Genomic DNA, 16769 nt, shown 5'->3' with positions numbered 1-16769 from the left:
ACTGAATTTGTATTCATTTATTTTATACTCGCTATCACTATGAAGTTTATAATTACCATATCTGTGTACTTTTTATAATGTAAAAGCCCGCTAGGGCGATTAAACAAAATAAATACCAGCAATAGCATATTTCATTATGATTTTTTTGTCATATCTGTATACTATACCTAAAATACAATAATGAAAAAAATAAATCTCAAAAATAACGTAACGTTTATTAAAAAATAAGTGTGACTTTTTGATACTGGGATATTTTGTTTACTATTTTAGAGAAAGAGTTTGTCTTTTAGACTCGTTTAAGCAATTTGAAACAACTGAGGCTGAACGAATGGCGAGTACAATACCCGAGTTAAGCGCGAGGCCCAGGAAGGGTGGGTAAGTTGTGTCGGCGTCAGTTCCAGTCAGATCGCAGCGAGCTATGATTGTTCCCCCGTATCTCGAGAAATTCAAATCTTCAAAAGCAAAATCACCTTCCTGATAATAAATGTTTTTCACACATTTGCACATAAAAACTTGGCGGGCCGCAGGTTGAGTAATATTCTTTTAGTTGAGAATGCATAAAATCACGCATCAAAACAATTTTGTAGTTAATTTGAATGACTTCATAAGATGAAATAATTGTGGGTGGTAACAAAATGAATATTATAATAATTTGGCTGTTTGTAAATGGTGTTATACTATACTATTTAGGTTATTGGTTTTGTTATTAAATTGTGTGCTTGGGTATTACTTGTGCTTGTGTTATAGAAGCGTAACCTAAAATGTGAATTCCTTCACCAATAATATCAAAGAGTCCTGATCTATTATTACGTATTACTTTAAATGACTATATTATTATAGCGTGTCAGCTGATTTCAATGTAAATATTTTAAATAACAAAGCTTTTTCATTAAATTCTCAAATCACAATATGTTTATGTAGAACAAATGATGACTTACTTCTTTGTTTTTGTATGGAAAATGCATATATTTATACCCCTTTTTGAAAATTGTTTTCTCAGTACTTTCCATTGTAAAAAAAATAAATTCTTCGGCATGTATTTGAATTCCCGTTTGAAAAACCGTTTTTGTTATTTAACACTTCCTATGTTTGCTGTTTTTCTTGTTTGATCTTTTATTATAACTATCAACTTGTTAAAGTGCATATAAAAAAAAAAACATGACACTAGCGGAAGCGTGAAATTAGTTATGCAATTCCATTAATATACAGTGAAACCCCAAAATTACGTCCCCGCAATTTGCATTTTTCCGCAATTTACTTATAATTTTTGTAGTCCCTTTGAATTTTGAATACATTTACATTTTTTCCCCACAATTAACATCGGAGAAATTTGCAATCCGCACAGAAAACTGACAGCTCGAGAGTCTGATGTTAGTTTCTATCATTATACCAACTTTTTTATAGAAACATGTCATTTTAAAAACAGTTTAATGTGTATAGCGAACATTTATTGCCGCCATTTTCATGTTTTTGACAACCCAAGAGTTTGACGTTAATCTCTAATCATTATACCAACTTGATGGACGGAAAAAATTGTAATCCCCGCTGAAAACTGACAGCACAAGAGTCTGAAGTTAGTCTCAATCATTATACCAACCTGTTGGTAAGTCAAATAGATAATCGAAAGTATTGCCGCCATTTTCATATATTTTTTATAGTAATTTTACAGTTTATTCTGTTTTACAGACGTTCATTATTGATGAATGTGACATTCAAAAAATAAAAAAATATTTGCTGAATTAATATTTTTCACTACTATTTTTTTTGTCAGTCACTTAAAAAATGTAATTTAGGGGTTTAACTGTATAACATTATTTTATATTTTTTAACATTATTATCAATGCTGATTTTACCTGCATAATAAATCATAGAATAGATTTCCTAAATTTATACAGTAATTATAACAACCATCCTAAAATAAAACATACAAAATACAATGGGTAAAAAAATATTGCCGTACGGTCAAATTAGTTCTGATTATAAAGTAAATAAATAAAATATTTAACAACAGAATGATAGTACTTATAAAATGAAGTTCATAAATAAAAAGTATATGAAAGAAAATACAAAATCAATAAAAATGGGTAAATAACAAAGTGATGAAATCAATTGAATAAAATGCAATCCTAAAACCAGTCCAATATAGTAATAATACATAAATAGAGAAGTTGTATGAAATGAAACGATGCTATGAAGGCACTTTTACAAGTAAATAATGTAATGACGTAAATAAAAGGATGATAAAAATCAACAAATATCTGAAAAAACATTTAATAGAATGTGCAATTTCATTTCTTATAACCCACAACCCCCAAACAGACATTCTAGAATTCATACATATTTCTAATTCAGGTGTTGAAAAATCAAGCGCTTTATTTTAAAGGCAAATAAATTTTATTTTAATTGAAAATTCTTAATTGCATTATGAACATATGAACCGAAAATAGTAATGCGTGACATGTGATCATTTGAATTTGATATGACATTTCATTAGACTGCAACATTCAAATTGGTTAATGATATTTCTTGGTGGAAAAATAGGTGCGTAGGTTTTCACAATCACTGTTATCAAATCGTCAGCCTCGTGGTGTAATGGATACCATTTGAGAGGTCTCGAGAGGATACGTGGCGTTTGCCTACCATTTGAGAGGTCTCGGGTTCGATTCCCGACATGGTTGATGAAATATTTATTTAAAAGGATGTTTTTACACTAGAATATTTCATGGTCCCTGGACTGGTTCCTGGAGCGTAAGACTGATCATCTTACCTTCATGTGACAAAAATGATCAAGATACGCTGCAATTGGTGTACTAATGCAATGCCCTATTCACCATTAGGTGCGGAAAGGGAATGATGATGATGTAATCAATATTTAAAAAAAATATATATATATCAATAAATTTCATAAATGGTACATGTTTTTTTTTATTTGAATCTTTTTTGAGTGATCCCATGTAAGTTGAATTCTTTCCGATGTTTTCTTCATTAAACACACAAATATTTTTTTTTTATCAAAATATGCAGGCATTTACAATAATATGTACCTCAAAACGTGTGCTTGATTTTTCAACATATTTATATTGACAAACCCAAATGTGTATTCAGAAGAAACTGATTATCATAGTTAGATACGAGTTGGCAGTACTTACGCTTCCACAAGGGGACCGGGGTAAGGGTCCGACTTCTGGTACAGTGTAGCGAGCTTCACGGATATGATGATGAGAGGAATAAAGAGAAGTATGCACCATCCGGATGCGAACCAGAACCCATTCTGTAAAGATTACAAAACATTATTAAAACCAAGAAGAATGCTTTCTGTTGTAAACATGATGTTCTTATTATTTACCAAAATATTTCAATTCTATGTTATCGCTTAAGTCAACTTTTTCATTTTTTTTATTTTATTTACTCATCGTGTAGTATGCAACTACAGTAAAACCCCTAAATATGTTTAAGGGACCAGCAAAAAAAATAAAAATAGAGCGTACTGAAAAAAAATTGCAAATATTTTTTTATTAAAAAACTCATAGAGAAATGTTTGAACTATTTTTTTATTGCAACTTTTTAAATATCATATTCATAAATAATAAATGTGTGTAAAACACAATAAACATCTTTTAAAATAACAACTAAAACACGAAAATGGCAGCAGTAAATATTCGTACAATAAACTGATTGTAAAATTACAACCAAAAAACACAAAAATAGAGGGAATAAATGTCTGTAAAGCAGAAACACACAAATTGTCTCAAAATCAGAACTAAAAAACACATAAATGGCGGCAATAATTTGATCAATTGAGTTATTACCTGACTATATACTACCGAATATAAACAATAATCCAATTCCTATAAGTACAGAGAAAAAGGGGACATTCTTCCAATGTTAGATTTGATTCCCGCAATGTTTCACAATTTCTACTGACAATTCCCACTGTTAATGCACCAGATCTTACTAATGTTGATTACTAATGTTATTAGTATACCGTCACCCGTGGTTGCGTAAAATTACTACTCCTTTACAAACTTCAATATCATATACACTAAAACCTCGATTTAACATCCCTCAATTTTACGTTTTCCCGCTTTTTATGCCGAAATGTTTCGGTCCCATTTTTTTCCATACATTCTCATTCAAATATTCCCTCAATAAACATTTTTTTACGTTTTTCATAACCCCGGTTTTATGTTGAAAATTTTTCGAAACTAATTCGATCTGTCGAAAGACGCCGAGCCGCGCGCCGCCGCATTTGCCCGAAATGGTGAATAAAATCAAGGTTAATTAAAAAAATGTGTAAATTGTTGTCTCAAAGTAAATTCAAAGCATGTTCAGTGTAATTGACCATTTTGTTTAAGAGTCTAATTTTGACGTTTTACTAAATTGTGACATGTGGTTAACGCATGTTTAGGAAGAATATAGCCTTTACATCAATAAATTACAATGCAGAAAGTTAAAAAAATTGGCAATATAAATATTATTTGATGTAATACACACATAATGTGAAAAGGAGATAGTTTAAACAGTTATCATAAAAGTGTGAAACAGTTTTGCCTCCATGTAAATGACAGTTGAAATTTTGTGGTGCCATACTAAAAAAAGTGATACCATATAAATAAAATTTCTTAACGTTTAGGGAAAAAATCGTTGTATGCATTTTATGCAAATTCAAATTTATATTTTCGTGTTTTAAAGGTTGAGTACCTACATAAAATTATTTAAACATATTTTTATTAAATTCAATAAAAAATAACACATTTTAGTATTGCTTGAAAAAATACAAAATATTTTTAATGAAATTATAAGTAAATATGAATAATCACCAATTATGACAATTCTTAAAATTTTTCTGCAGTTTTTAATTTCCTCACTTTAGCGTTTTCCTGAGTTAAACCCTTTTTTTCGCTGCCCCCTTGAAAAACGTACAACAGGGGTTTTACTGTAATTATGATATTATCATCATAATTCATGGCAGCTAAGTTTTTTATTTTGCAATATTTTTATTGTAAAGGTTAAGCTCCTATTACATGTGTCAGAAAATGGTACAAGATCTTGCGCATGATTTGACCCAATAAATAATGTGTCGTATGTGTGAAACACACAGTGAAATCAGCGGTCAAATTCAGAACAATTATTAAAACAAACCCTATTTTTCAACAAATTGTATACTCACAAACGGCAGTAGAATTTTGTTGCAGGAGGCATTGAGTGTGGCGTTGTATACTTCAGACATGGGGGCACACTTGCCCACTTTGGTTTGCACGTGTTCCACTACACGGTTCAGGTATTCACTCACTTGGGCCGCAATGCTGGATGCAAATACCCGGGTCAACTGTAACAATTTAAAATTAAATTCTATTATAAAATATTTGTGGCATTTTACTTATATATTTTACATAATAAACGCTAATGAGATAGGATTTTATATTATCAGGTGGGCGATGACAAACAGTACCTTGATTGGTATCCAGACGGTACAATTTTCTTTTCTTTCTTACTTAAACTTTGTGGATTCATTACCCAGTTATCATTCAAATGAACGTCAAATGATTTCTAAATAGAATAAAAAACGTCCATACAGATTACAAAACATATTTTACATCTACAGGAATTAATTTATAAACAGATTGAATATTACTTTGTTATTAAAATTAAGAATGCGGCATTACATCTCCGGTAACAAGATTCCTTTTTGTTGTTTAGTGAGGAAATTCAGTGCTACGGGAATTGTATATAAAAATGTTTTCTTACATGCGGTAAAAATTAGGACATTTAATTAGACAGCAAAGTTTCTCAAATATGTATGAAAAATTTAATAACAAATGAACTACTTTGAATAATGTGACAAGTTCACTCGGATAAACCAATGATTGAGTGTTGTTATAGATATCCGGTTTCTGGGAAGAAAACTCACCAATCAGCAGAACTCTGACAAGAACTTGTGATGTCAAGTACTAAATACATTTTTTTTTTTAATTGGCGGTGATAATAGGACACATAAAATTATTTAAAATAAAAATTTAAGGCTTAGTTTGACGGTCTATTAACAATTTTTTTTCACATTGTCATGAAGCAGAGGCGATTAAGTTGGCTGGGCCACATTCTGCGGACGCCTCCCGAGAGCCCTAATCATTAATATACGGCCTTACCGACTTCTTAAAGGTTTGTAACGTTCTTACTCTTCGGGTTATAACAGAAATAGTTAGTAGACAGTCAATAATCCGCTATGTACTAATATTTAATACAATGAATATACTGACATTTTTAATGGCCTCGGGTCCCTGGACAGTGAGGTACTTCTCCGCCTCTTCGGTCTCCGCAATAAGGGACAGAACGGCATCAGTAAATGAAGAGTGGTTGAACTTCAGGCCATCGCGAAGCTCAATTGCCGTGTCCTGTAGTGAAATGGAAGATATTTTTATTTATTAATTTGGTTTGCCGACAATGAAAAACAATAATAATAACAGAAGTATTCACATAAATAAAAAGACATAGCATATTTTTCATCACTTTGGTACATGTAGACACTAATAAAATGAAAATTTACAAAAATAATTTTTGCGAATGAAATTAGGCCTACATTTATTGCAACAGAGGGAAAACATTTTTGAGAAGGGAATTTGGAAGTATAGGCATTTATAGGGCTTATGACCTGTCGGCTGGTTTAAGTGGCCACTTTACACATTGGACTGGAGTTCGGATAAACGGAGTTCTTCTGTATAATTTTTTTTATATTTCAAAAGGTTTTGGTAATTTCAAATTTCAAAATCAATGTATCATAACGTCTTTGAAAATATTAAGTAGGAACATCACTATTTTAAGGTATTCATATTCAATCATGGTACATAGTTCCATATTCTGTCTTATGGTGGAGCTTCAAAACGGTACAATGAATTCTTCAAATGTTTGCATCAATATTATATGGAAGTCAGCGATTTATTGTTTAAATTACAAAACTCACAGCGATGATAATACAATATTTTTTCGCTTGATTTCAACAAACAACAAACAAACCATCACGCCGTTTCTCCATAGGGGTAGGCAGAGAGGATAGAGTGCCATATCACTCTGTCTTTGCGTACAGACCTCGCTTCCTCTACATTCATACATCTTCTCATGCATGCACGCCGATTATTCCAACTTTTGACATTTCCATCTTCAAGTATTTGATGGACTTGATAGTGCCATGTCTTTCTCGGTCTTCCTCGTTTTCTGCATCCATTAACATTCGCACCGTAGATCCTTTTAGCCGTTCTTTCGCTGTCCATTCGCTCTACATGTCCAAACCAACGCAGCACCCCTTTCTTAAACCCGTCTATAATGCAAGTCTCAGCCTTAAATAGTTCACGGATCTCGACATTTGTGCACCTATCATACACAATTTTACTACACATTCGCCTGAGGTATCCTATTTTGACAGCATTTAACCTACTTTCATCATCATTTTTCCGATTCCATACTTCGCTCCCATACATTAGAGTTGGCACTAGAACTCCGTTGTGAACTGCTAGTTTAGACACCTGTGATGCTTAATTTGATAGTCTAATAACATATATATTTTTTGAAACCACTGAACTTCCTCATTACAAATGATAGGAGTTTATAGAACATTTAGAAACATTAAACAATGATTTATTCCTAGTCGGCGCTTACTGGGTCTCTCTTTTCGTACTTACATTCAATGTCTCGGCTTCTCGCACCATGGGGTTGACCAGCTTGAGCTGGTAGGTCTCCAGATGCAGGGCCTGGTTGCGCAGGTTGACGGTTACTTCGGCGAAGCCTTGCTGCTTGGAGATCTTGTCTGCCGTGTCCTTGAGCTGCTTGGCCAATGACATTAGGTCGATAGAGGTTATATTGGTCACCAGCTGCGGGAATAACACCCAAATTTAAAAATATAACATAAAATATTAAAATACTACGTTAGTTTTGAATAATTGTAATGATAATGGGGACATTGCGGTACACCACTGCTTAACTATCAAGATGTTACCTTGTGCATTTTATTATTTGCTAAAGCAGTGTTCCTTAACCGTATTGAAAGAATCGCCCCCTTTGCCACAGTAAAATTATTAAGTTTGACTGTATTTGCATAAAATATTTAAAAACAATCTCTGTACATTCCGAATGAAACTCTGAATTTCTCCAAATTTCTCAAGATATGGAAATTATTACTCACCACCTGAGTAAACCTATCGAATGGGAAGTCAGAGAGTCCGCTCTTCGAGAGCTCCACCAACTTGTCCTTGGCCGAATTCTTGAGGATCACAAAGTAGTCGTGGTCGAAGGAGATGCTCTTGTAAACCACCTTTATTTTGTCTTGCAATTCCTTCTCCGATTTCGCCCGCAGTTTCTCTAAATCGATCACTTTATCAAGTCTTAAAACCTGAAAAGGAAAAGGATGCCAAATTATCATTGGGACTACTGTGTTGTGAAGAAGCAAGGGACCTGACGCAGGACAGTGTTGAGTGGGAACGAAAGTGGTGGCCATATGCTCCACATAAAATTTTGAAGATGTTTTTTAAATTGACCTAAATTTAAATTTACTGTCTTATATTTCACTTAAAGATTCTTCTCATCGTTTCTTTGAATCCCTTAAAATAAATATGTGTTTATGTTTTTCCTTTTTTAAAAAAAATGTTATTACTATTTTATTTTATTTTTACATCTGAGTATGTTTTTCATTCTTTATTTCCATTCTTAATTCTTAATTACTCTTACAAGTTTTCTTCATTTTTAATATTATTTCCATTTGTAAATACTCACTACAAACTACAAACCTTAAAATATTTTTTTTTTTCACTTAAATTTAAATTTTTAAACAACTTTCATTTATGTTTTCTTTTTCCTTCTCTTTTTTATACTTTCATAATTAACATTAGATTTAATTGCTTTTTAATATGGAAACTTCACTGGTCCATTAGAATTAAGTCCAATTGTGTAAAATATTAAACTTCGTAACTGTACTGTATGTTTCCTGAATAAAAGAAAATAAAAATATAAAAAAAAGATGTAAAATTAAATGAAGAATTGTCTTCTTACTCTTCCTTAATCTCTCCTCCTTTCCTCTTTTTTCCTTTTTCCCATTGAGTAATAGTTTCGATTTAAGGTAATTTATAAACAAATACATTTATTTATATTTTTATATATCTTTGGCTTTTTAATCTTTATTTTCTATTGAATATGTTATGTAACTTGAATTATAAAAATAAAACTATAATTTTATTGGTTGGTTTGAAGAAATTTCCATTTGCCAATAAGCCCGCCAATGTACAAATAACATTATGCACAAAAAGTTAAATAAATAAAATTATAAATGTTTGACTTACTACTTGATGTAAAATATTAATAACGAACTTAATTTTTTTTTCAATTTTCCGTCTCTTCCTCACCCTATGTTCAAATATTTATTTTGTAATGTGTAAATATGTATAGATTTAAAAAATAAAAAACAAAACCCGTATTTGGTTAGCTTACTGTTTTTTTTTTCCACCACAATAGACCAGGAGGCCCAATTACAGTGGTGGATTACAGCACAGAACACCCAGGCTTGAGAAAAATCATATTTAATTTTTGTATTTTCACCGGGAATTGAACCCGGAACATTCTGTGCGTGAGTAAAACGTCTTAACCACTACACCACGGAGGCCGCCTGTTTATAATGTTATTCATTTTTGTTAAACTTTGTTAATTTTGTCAGCACATTAATTTTTTTTTTTAATTCAACAAAACTTAATCCAAAATTTGACCAGATTCGGCCAAAAGTCAGCCAAAAGTCGGCCAAAAAGCAGAAGACATAATACTCAAATTCAGATAACAGTTAGTAAACATAATTAAATTTCTCCCTCGCCACAAGCAATCCTAATGAAGTGAGGTAATTAACAAAATCAATACCTTATTGAAAGTATGAATGATTATTCTATTCAAATCTACATAAGTATGTGTTTAGATTTGGTGTTTCTCAGTGGAAAAGTTCCAGTGCATTGGATGCATATTTTGGTTTATATGTGAAGCTACCCACAGAGGCATATAAGACAGTGAAATAGCCTCTCTTCATTTTGAATGCTTTAATTTTCCTGCTTCTGCCTTGCTCGCCTTAACTCCAGAAACAACAGTCATATCTCTGCAGTACCAGAGCCCTCTTGAATAACCTCAAATCTTCCAAAGATAAATCTGGATAGAGAAGCAATGCCTTTCATTATACAATAGAAAGATACAGAAATGTAAGAAGGAACCTTTACAGTAGCGAGGGCTTTTACTTTTGATATAATAGATATGTTACTGACATACTTCCTGTCGAAATCAGAAATGTACAAAATGAATATTACTAAAGATTGCCATACCTCGTAAATAGTCTTGTTTTGGTGACAGCTGGTGACGACATAGCTCATATTAAAATCCTCCACTTTTTCCTTGAATACAATTTGTTCCAGGTTCACGACCTCGTCAATCAGCATGAACAACTGATCATCTTGAGGATTTCTGGAAACAAACACCGCATTCATTAGTAAGGTTATCAGGTACCTTCATGTAATGAGAATTAACCAACTTATCCGTACAAAAAACAGAAATGATTTAGAGAACAAGTGGGTTTTAAGTTTTTCCGAAAGATCACTTCACTCTCACAGTTTTGCACTTTTGCTGGGAGAGCATTCCATGCCATAGGGCCTGCGACCGCAAATGCGCGTTCACCGAATTAAGTTCGCTGTTTGCGTAGAAGTATAATAACTTTTCCTCTCGACCTACGTCGATGTACATGTAGCTAATCTCAGCGTAAGACGCCTGTCAGCTAATTCATCTGGAATGCATAGTTCCCTTAGATACTCCGGAGCAGAGTTTATATATTGAACATAAACTCCCCTTTTATCATTATTTTATGAATCTTGACCACAGTGAACTTCATTTTTAAAAACGGACACTCGCAGTTCGAACGAACGATCGCATGTTTTGGTTTCAAAAATAACTTTTTTTTTGCTCTCCTGAAAAGTTGCATTTTTGTATCATTTTATGTAACTATATTAATATTAATTAACTTCTTCAACTTTCATACACTTTGTCAACATTTTGTTGTGTCTGCTTTTGACGTGACCAGACTTAAGATTTTGGTTTATTCGATCATGCCAAGTCTTCCGCGTTTACTCTGCTCTCCAGTTCCATGTTTCACTTCCATATATAAGAGTTGGGACTAAAACACCGGTATGCACTGCCAATCTAGTTTCGATGGACATGTTTTTATTAGTGCTCAGTGCGCCATTTATTTTGTTGCCCACATTCACTGTACTTTCAACAACTTTTTCTATTTTCCATTTATATATACACAAATTCTTCTACTTGTTCAATACATTCGTAAACTACATTTATTCAACAAAAAAGTTAAAAACCACGGAATTCCCTCATTTTGTGAATAAGGCCCAATTTTCATCCACGAAAGGAATACAATTAACATAATTTACCACTGCAATTGGACCTCTTGGCCTGTTGAAATAAATAATTAAATTATTTTGAAAATAAAACTTTATTATTAGTGTTACACAATTTTTATTATTTTACAAAAACACTACTACAGTTTTGAGAGAGCACTCCTCCCATCGACGGGTGATATAAAACTAATATAGTTAACACAGAATATTGTTCACAATGTAAATAATTTTTATAATTTTTATGTTTTTTTCATAATGTATTTTTGTATAATTTAATTTAGTACGTACTATTATTTGGCATATGATTTATTGCTCCTATTTTATATATTTCTTACTATAGTATTGAGTGAGTTTCTAGAAAACATTTCTCAATTATCATTATGCTTTTATATATATATTCTTTTTCTGTTGATTTAAATGATACTCTTATTTTGTTGATTTTAATGATACCACTATTTTGTATATTTGATTATGTGTGATTCTTAATTTGTATAATTGATATTTAAAAATTATTCCTGATTATCTTTTTTGCATTGTTTTCTTTGGAATTTGATTATTTATTACATTTACCTTTTTTTCTAGATTGTTATTCTATGTCATTATAATTTGATGTAATTAATTTTACTATGTATTTTTATTGTTATTTATTGTGGCTTGACACGGGCATAGCCTAAAAATCCTTAATAAGTTCATAAATATTTAAACTAGTGTAATTTTGAATGAATAAATAAATAAAATGTCATAAAATTTTAACAAAAAATAAACAAATTATTCAGTGAAACTTAGAACAAGGCCGTTTTATTCCACTTATCTAAGGTGTTAGCATATAAATGGATAGTTATCTAAAGTACAGATATGAAAACATGATCATAACAAAGTTTGATTTTCATAATAATTTATAATGAAGTTTTACGAAGTGAATGCAGATTCAATCAACAATATAAATTAATTAAAGGCTAAAGGTTACCTCAGGGAGTCACACAGCGCCCTCTGTGTCACCACGCCCACTAGGAAGTAAGCGAGGGTGACAACTATCACAACTATGCCCAGCAGGAACATCATAGCCACCGCACTAAAATATATTTTTTAATTAATTAATATGAGAATTTTATATTAATAACATCTAAAAGAAATTAATCAAATATTATACTTATATTTATCAAACATTAATTTTATATCGATTTCTTTAAAAGAGTCATTGATACATTTCTGGTCATGCGATTACAAGAGGAGATCCCAGCAGAATGCTGGTACGAGGTTTTCCTGTGAAAACACGTACGACTTTTGCTAAAATAAATTTCTCTTTTGTGGCCCCAGGAAAAGTTAGTGTTCAATGTCCTAGATGAACATATTAAGGTCTCCAAAACGAAAGCCAATTTCAGGAGATAAGTGATAAGAAATGTATAAGTTTGGATTCTGCCTAAGGAAAGAAGACCATTGCGGGGGAGACTGCATAGATTTATATACTATGAAGTGCGTTGTCCAGATGTTTATAAATATGTATGTTTATGTAATATTTTTTATTTTTAGTATTCTTTAATAATATGCATGCTCCCACTTTCCATTATGTTGTATCCCAAATCAACTCTTGGTCTCATAGAGTTAGGGATGCGTCATTATTTTTTTGAAATATGTATATTCGTTTATGTTTTTATTTGGGTAATACCTAACAAGACCATAGAATTAAGAATAGTCCAGAAACCGCATACGCACATCTAACAGAAGGCGACTAAACTACTCGTAAATAAGAAGGTTTACGTTTTGACCCATTAGTTTCTTTGTAGACGTCGCTCAGTACGCAACTCCTGATTTGAATTCAACTATGCCGTGTTGTGTCTTTTTAAAGTTTAGAAATACTGCTAGGATCTTCAAAAAACAGGATGCAATCACATTTCATGTGAATTAGCAAGTGAATGTGTATGTAACAAATGCATTACTTAAAAATTGAATTATTTTTCCATCTGTCAGATTGTCGAAGAAACAAAATGAACATTTCGTTAGTGTTGCCAGGGTAGTAAATTTGTTTACCCTACTTTGCTCATCTAATAAGAGAACTAATGAAAATAGGACCTCGGATTAAACAACTCTATCGTGGACATTTGACCGACATTATCTTTGAAACATCAAATATTATTTAACATGATAACAAAATATCTGTTTTGTGTAAAATAAAATTTGTTTTTTATTTTAAGTTTAAAGTTTATTAATTAAATTATTCTTATTAAATGACCCTTTACTTATCTACTCTGTTGTTTCAATCAATATTTCCGCGTGCACAATAAAATTTTAGATAAATTAACAGATTGCTTTTTTTTACCTTACATTTGTGTTATAATTATATTTTTTCCCATCGTGCAACATTACACAGCGGCATCACAAATGCGCACGGCGAAAGTGAGGCATAGTGGGGGAATTATTGGACACAGTCGATGTATTCAAATATGATTCTATGCTCCTTCTGGACTATTCTTAATACTATGAGCAAGACATAAAACAAAAATTTTAATGAATGGGGTGACACATTAATTAACCTGCTAAGTTTGATAGACCAATAGCTGGCTCAATCGCTTTCGCAAGAAAAAAAAATGCATCATATAAATACAATATTTAGCGTTTGTCTAAATGTTTGTAGATGAAAGACTGGAGAAGGAAATACGGAAGTCTAGACATTTACAGGGCTTTACACACTGTGTAACTATCACCATTTTTCCTATGTTTGAACATCCATATTTCTTAAATTCTTCCATCTGTTGATTATGTTCTCTGAAATGTTCCCATCTCTGTTGGACAATGCAGTGAACGATGAAGCACTTACAGCATGAGAAATTGACTGCCGGCTCCCTTATTACAGCAATCGTCTCCGTATCCATCGGGACGTTTTCCGCAAATGCCACACAGAAGGCCCATCACCACAAACGTCAGGATCTGGAAAAATGACGTAAAATTGGTATGAATGTTTGTCAAAATTTAGAAACATCGAAAGATATTTTTCCTCTCAAACATAACCATAATACAAGTTTCACGTCTAATGATGGCTTGGTAGTACCAAAAGTATGTAATAAATATGGAAATAGAACTCTCAAATATTTAGTACCTAGAATTTTTAATTTATTACCAAAAGAACTTAAATTTAACTCACATTGTAACAAAGGCAAAATAAGAGAGTGGCTACTCGATCAAGAGTTTATATATGAATAGTAGCTTAGGTGTAAATATTTTATTTTTTCATATATTTTCTTGTATTTAAAAAATAAAATTATATATTATTATTTGTATAAACGTGTTTATTCTGATCTTTCCGGCTGTTAATTTTTATATGTTATTTATGGTTTTTATAAATGTAAATAATATTATTAAGTCAGTATAAATATAATCTTCACCAACAAGCTACAAAAAGTGGCTTGGTGGGATTTTAGTTTTAGTGAAAATATAACAAGTGAAATTTTTTTTAATTGTAAAAATGTATAATTATGCTATTAAATAAAATAAAAAATATATCTTTTCAGAAATGTCTGAAATATCTTTAGTATTTCATGGACCTCCTAACCGAACAACTCTCCTTTACACCTTCTTGTGATAAGTGATTCAATAGTAAGGTAATGGGCGAGATAATTAAATGAAGGTCTGCGATAATGTGCACGACGACGAATGAAGTGGGCGTCCTGCTTTATGAAGAAGGCATACAAAAGTTTATGCCGCGCTATAACAAGTGCAAATAAAATGGCGGGAGACATGTAGAAAAATAGTTTAAAGATCTATAGACTTGTTTTCTTTAGCCGGTCAAACGGGACTTATTTTCTTACGGTAAAACCTCGTTTTTACGTTCCTCTATTTTACATTTTCCCGCTTTTTACGCAGAAATGTTCAGGTCCCATGTTTTTAAATACATTCTCATTAAAATATTCTTCCAATTAGTGTTTTTCTCAGTTTAACACTTTTTTTGTTGCTCCATTGAAAAATGTAATTTTACTGTATTATATAAATTACAATTGGCTATTGGCCTGTCCGGGAGTGCTTTGCCACAGACAAAACTGTATCTGGGGCGTGAGTTTTTTATATATATTTTTTTGAAACTTTTTATAATAATGTAATATTTTTGTAGTAAAATATCGTGGGTAAAACAGAAAATTAATAAAAAATTAGGGTTCAAATACAACCACAGATGGCAGTACAAGTCCCATTTTAGAAATAATGTCTCTGGGCTTTAGTTTAGCGAGGTCGTACATGTATGCCCATACTCCTTTGAGAATTATTTTTTTTGGGTAACCATGTATGGACATACTTCCAGAGTACATTCCAGTACATAGAATTGGGGAATTTACAAGTAAATAAATTGTTGGCTTACCAGCAGTAAAATGCAGCAGATTCCAAGTCCAACATACCACACATAAATGCTGTACTGATAAATGTATTTCTCTGCCAAATCCACTTTGGGTCCCGCATGGTTGATGGCACTATCCGCATTCTCCATAACTTTGTCTAACTTTTGGGAGAACTGTGAAATCTCCTTACCTGAAAACATTTTTATATGTGAGCAACGAGGAACTTCAGACCTATAGGAAATTGGATACGAAAAATGTTTTCTTAGGCGCGGTAAATTATAGCATTAAATTGTAAGGCAAAGTTTCTTAAAAATGTACGAATATATAGTAAAAATGAACTACTTTACACAATGTCAGTTTGGTAATTCAGCGGACCAATCGGCAGAACTGACAGAGAAGAAGCGGAAGAGAACTTGAGACATCACACGCGGAGTAATTTCAGAAATATAAAACTTAAAAAAATCATAGCACTAAAAACACGATACATGATACACAATACAAAAAAAGACAATTCACATTCGCAATATCCCAATAGATATGATTAACTATAAAGAATTACAAGCTGAACTAAAACTACCTTCATTGTATGACAGAAGAGAAATATTTAGTTTAATGTTACAGTAGAAAATAGTCAACTCTCTATTTGATTGCCCAGAAATTGTACACTTAATAAGGTTTCATGTACCATTTCTGGAAGAAATCTGCCGAAGCAACGTCAGTTACAATAATGTTATCAATAGGTGGGCAATTATTGCTAATCAATTTGTGAATATTGTTGATATTTTTAACACGAGTGATTCACAAATCAAAAAATGTCTAGAATCTCACTTTTTACTTTAAATTTATGTTAATAATATTTAGTTTTTTTCTTCATATACAAGTGTATTTTGTATCTTATCTTTATTTTTGTTATTCAATTGTATTTGGTTTATATAACTATAATTTTTAATGAAATTCGTTTAATTTTATCATCACGTGTACCAATGTAGTAGGTATATTTAATTTTGTATTACTGTGTACAATAAAAGGCGGT

General features: G+C 31.6%; 1 protein-coding gene across 7 annotated transcripts in view; it reads right to left on the bottom strand.

Annotated features, from left to right (window-relative positions):
- Positions 1-16769, bottom strand: part of LOC148281617 (prominin-like protein) — a 192185-nt gene that overhangs the window by 17559 nt on the left and 157857 nt on the right. For all 7 annotated transcript variants that reach the window (XM_088226445.1, XM_088226442.1, XM_088226443.1 and 4 more), the window contains exons 8-16: positions 15760-15926; positions 14230-14339; positions 12382-12486; positions 10338-10476; positions 8174-8380; positions 7674-7862; positions 6258-6392; positions 5171-5329; positions 3150-3271 (exon numbers count right to left, since the gene is read on the bottom strand). In XM_088226445.1, coding sequence (XP_088082571.1) covers positions 3150-3271; positions 5171-5329; positions 6258-6392; positions 7674-7862; positions 8174-8380; positions 10338-10476; positions 12382-12486; positions 14230-14339; positions 15760-15926 — 1333 coding nt within the window. The remainder of the gene's footprint in view (positions 1-3149; positions 3272-5170; positions 5330-6257; positions 6393-7673; positions 7863-8173; positions 8381-10337; positions 10477-12381; positions 12487-14229; positions 14340-15759; positions 15927-16769) is intronic.

Source organism: Micrasema longulum, unplaced genomic scaffold (assembly GCF_059751315.1).
Source record: "Micrasema longulum isolate JH-2025_06_02 unplaced genomic scaffold, ASM5975131v1 h1tg000431l, whole genome shotgun sequence".
NCBI lineage: Eukaryota > Metazoa > Arthropoda > Insecta > Trichoptera > Brachycentridae > Micrasema > Micrasema longulum.
The sequence above is the reverse complement of the archived record's forward strand: the minus strand, read 5'-3'. Positions and strand labels throughout refer to the sequence as shown.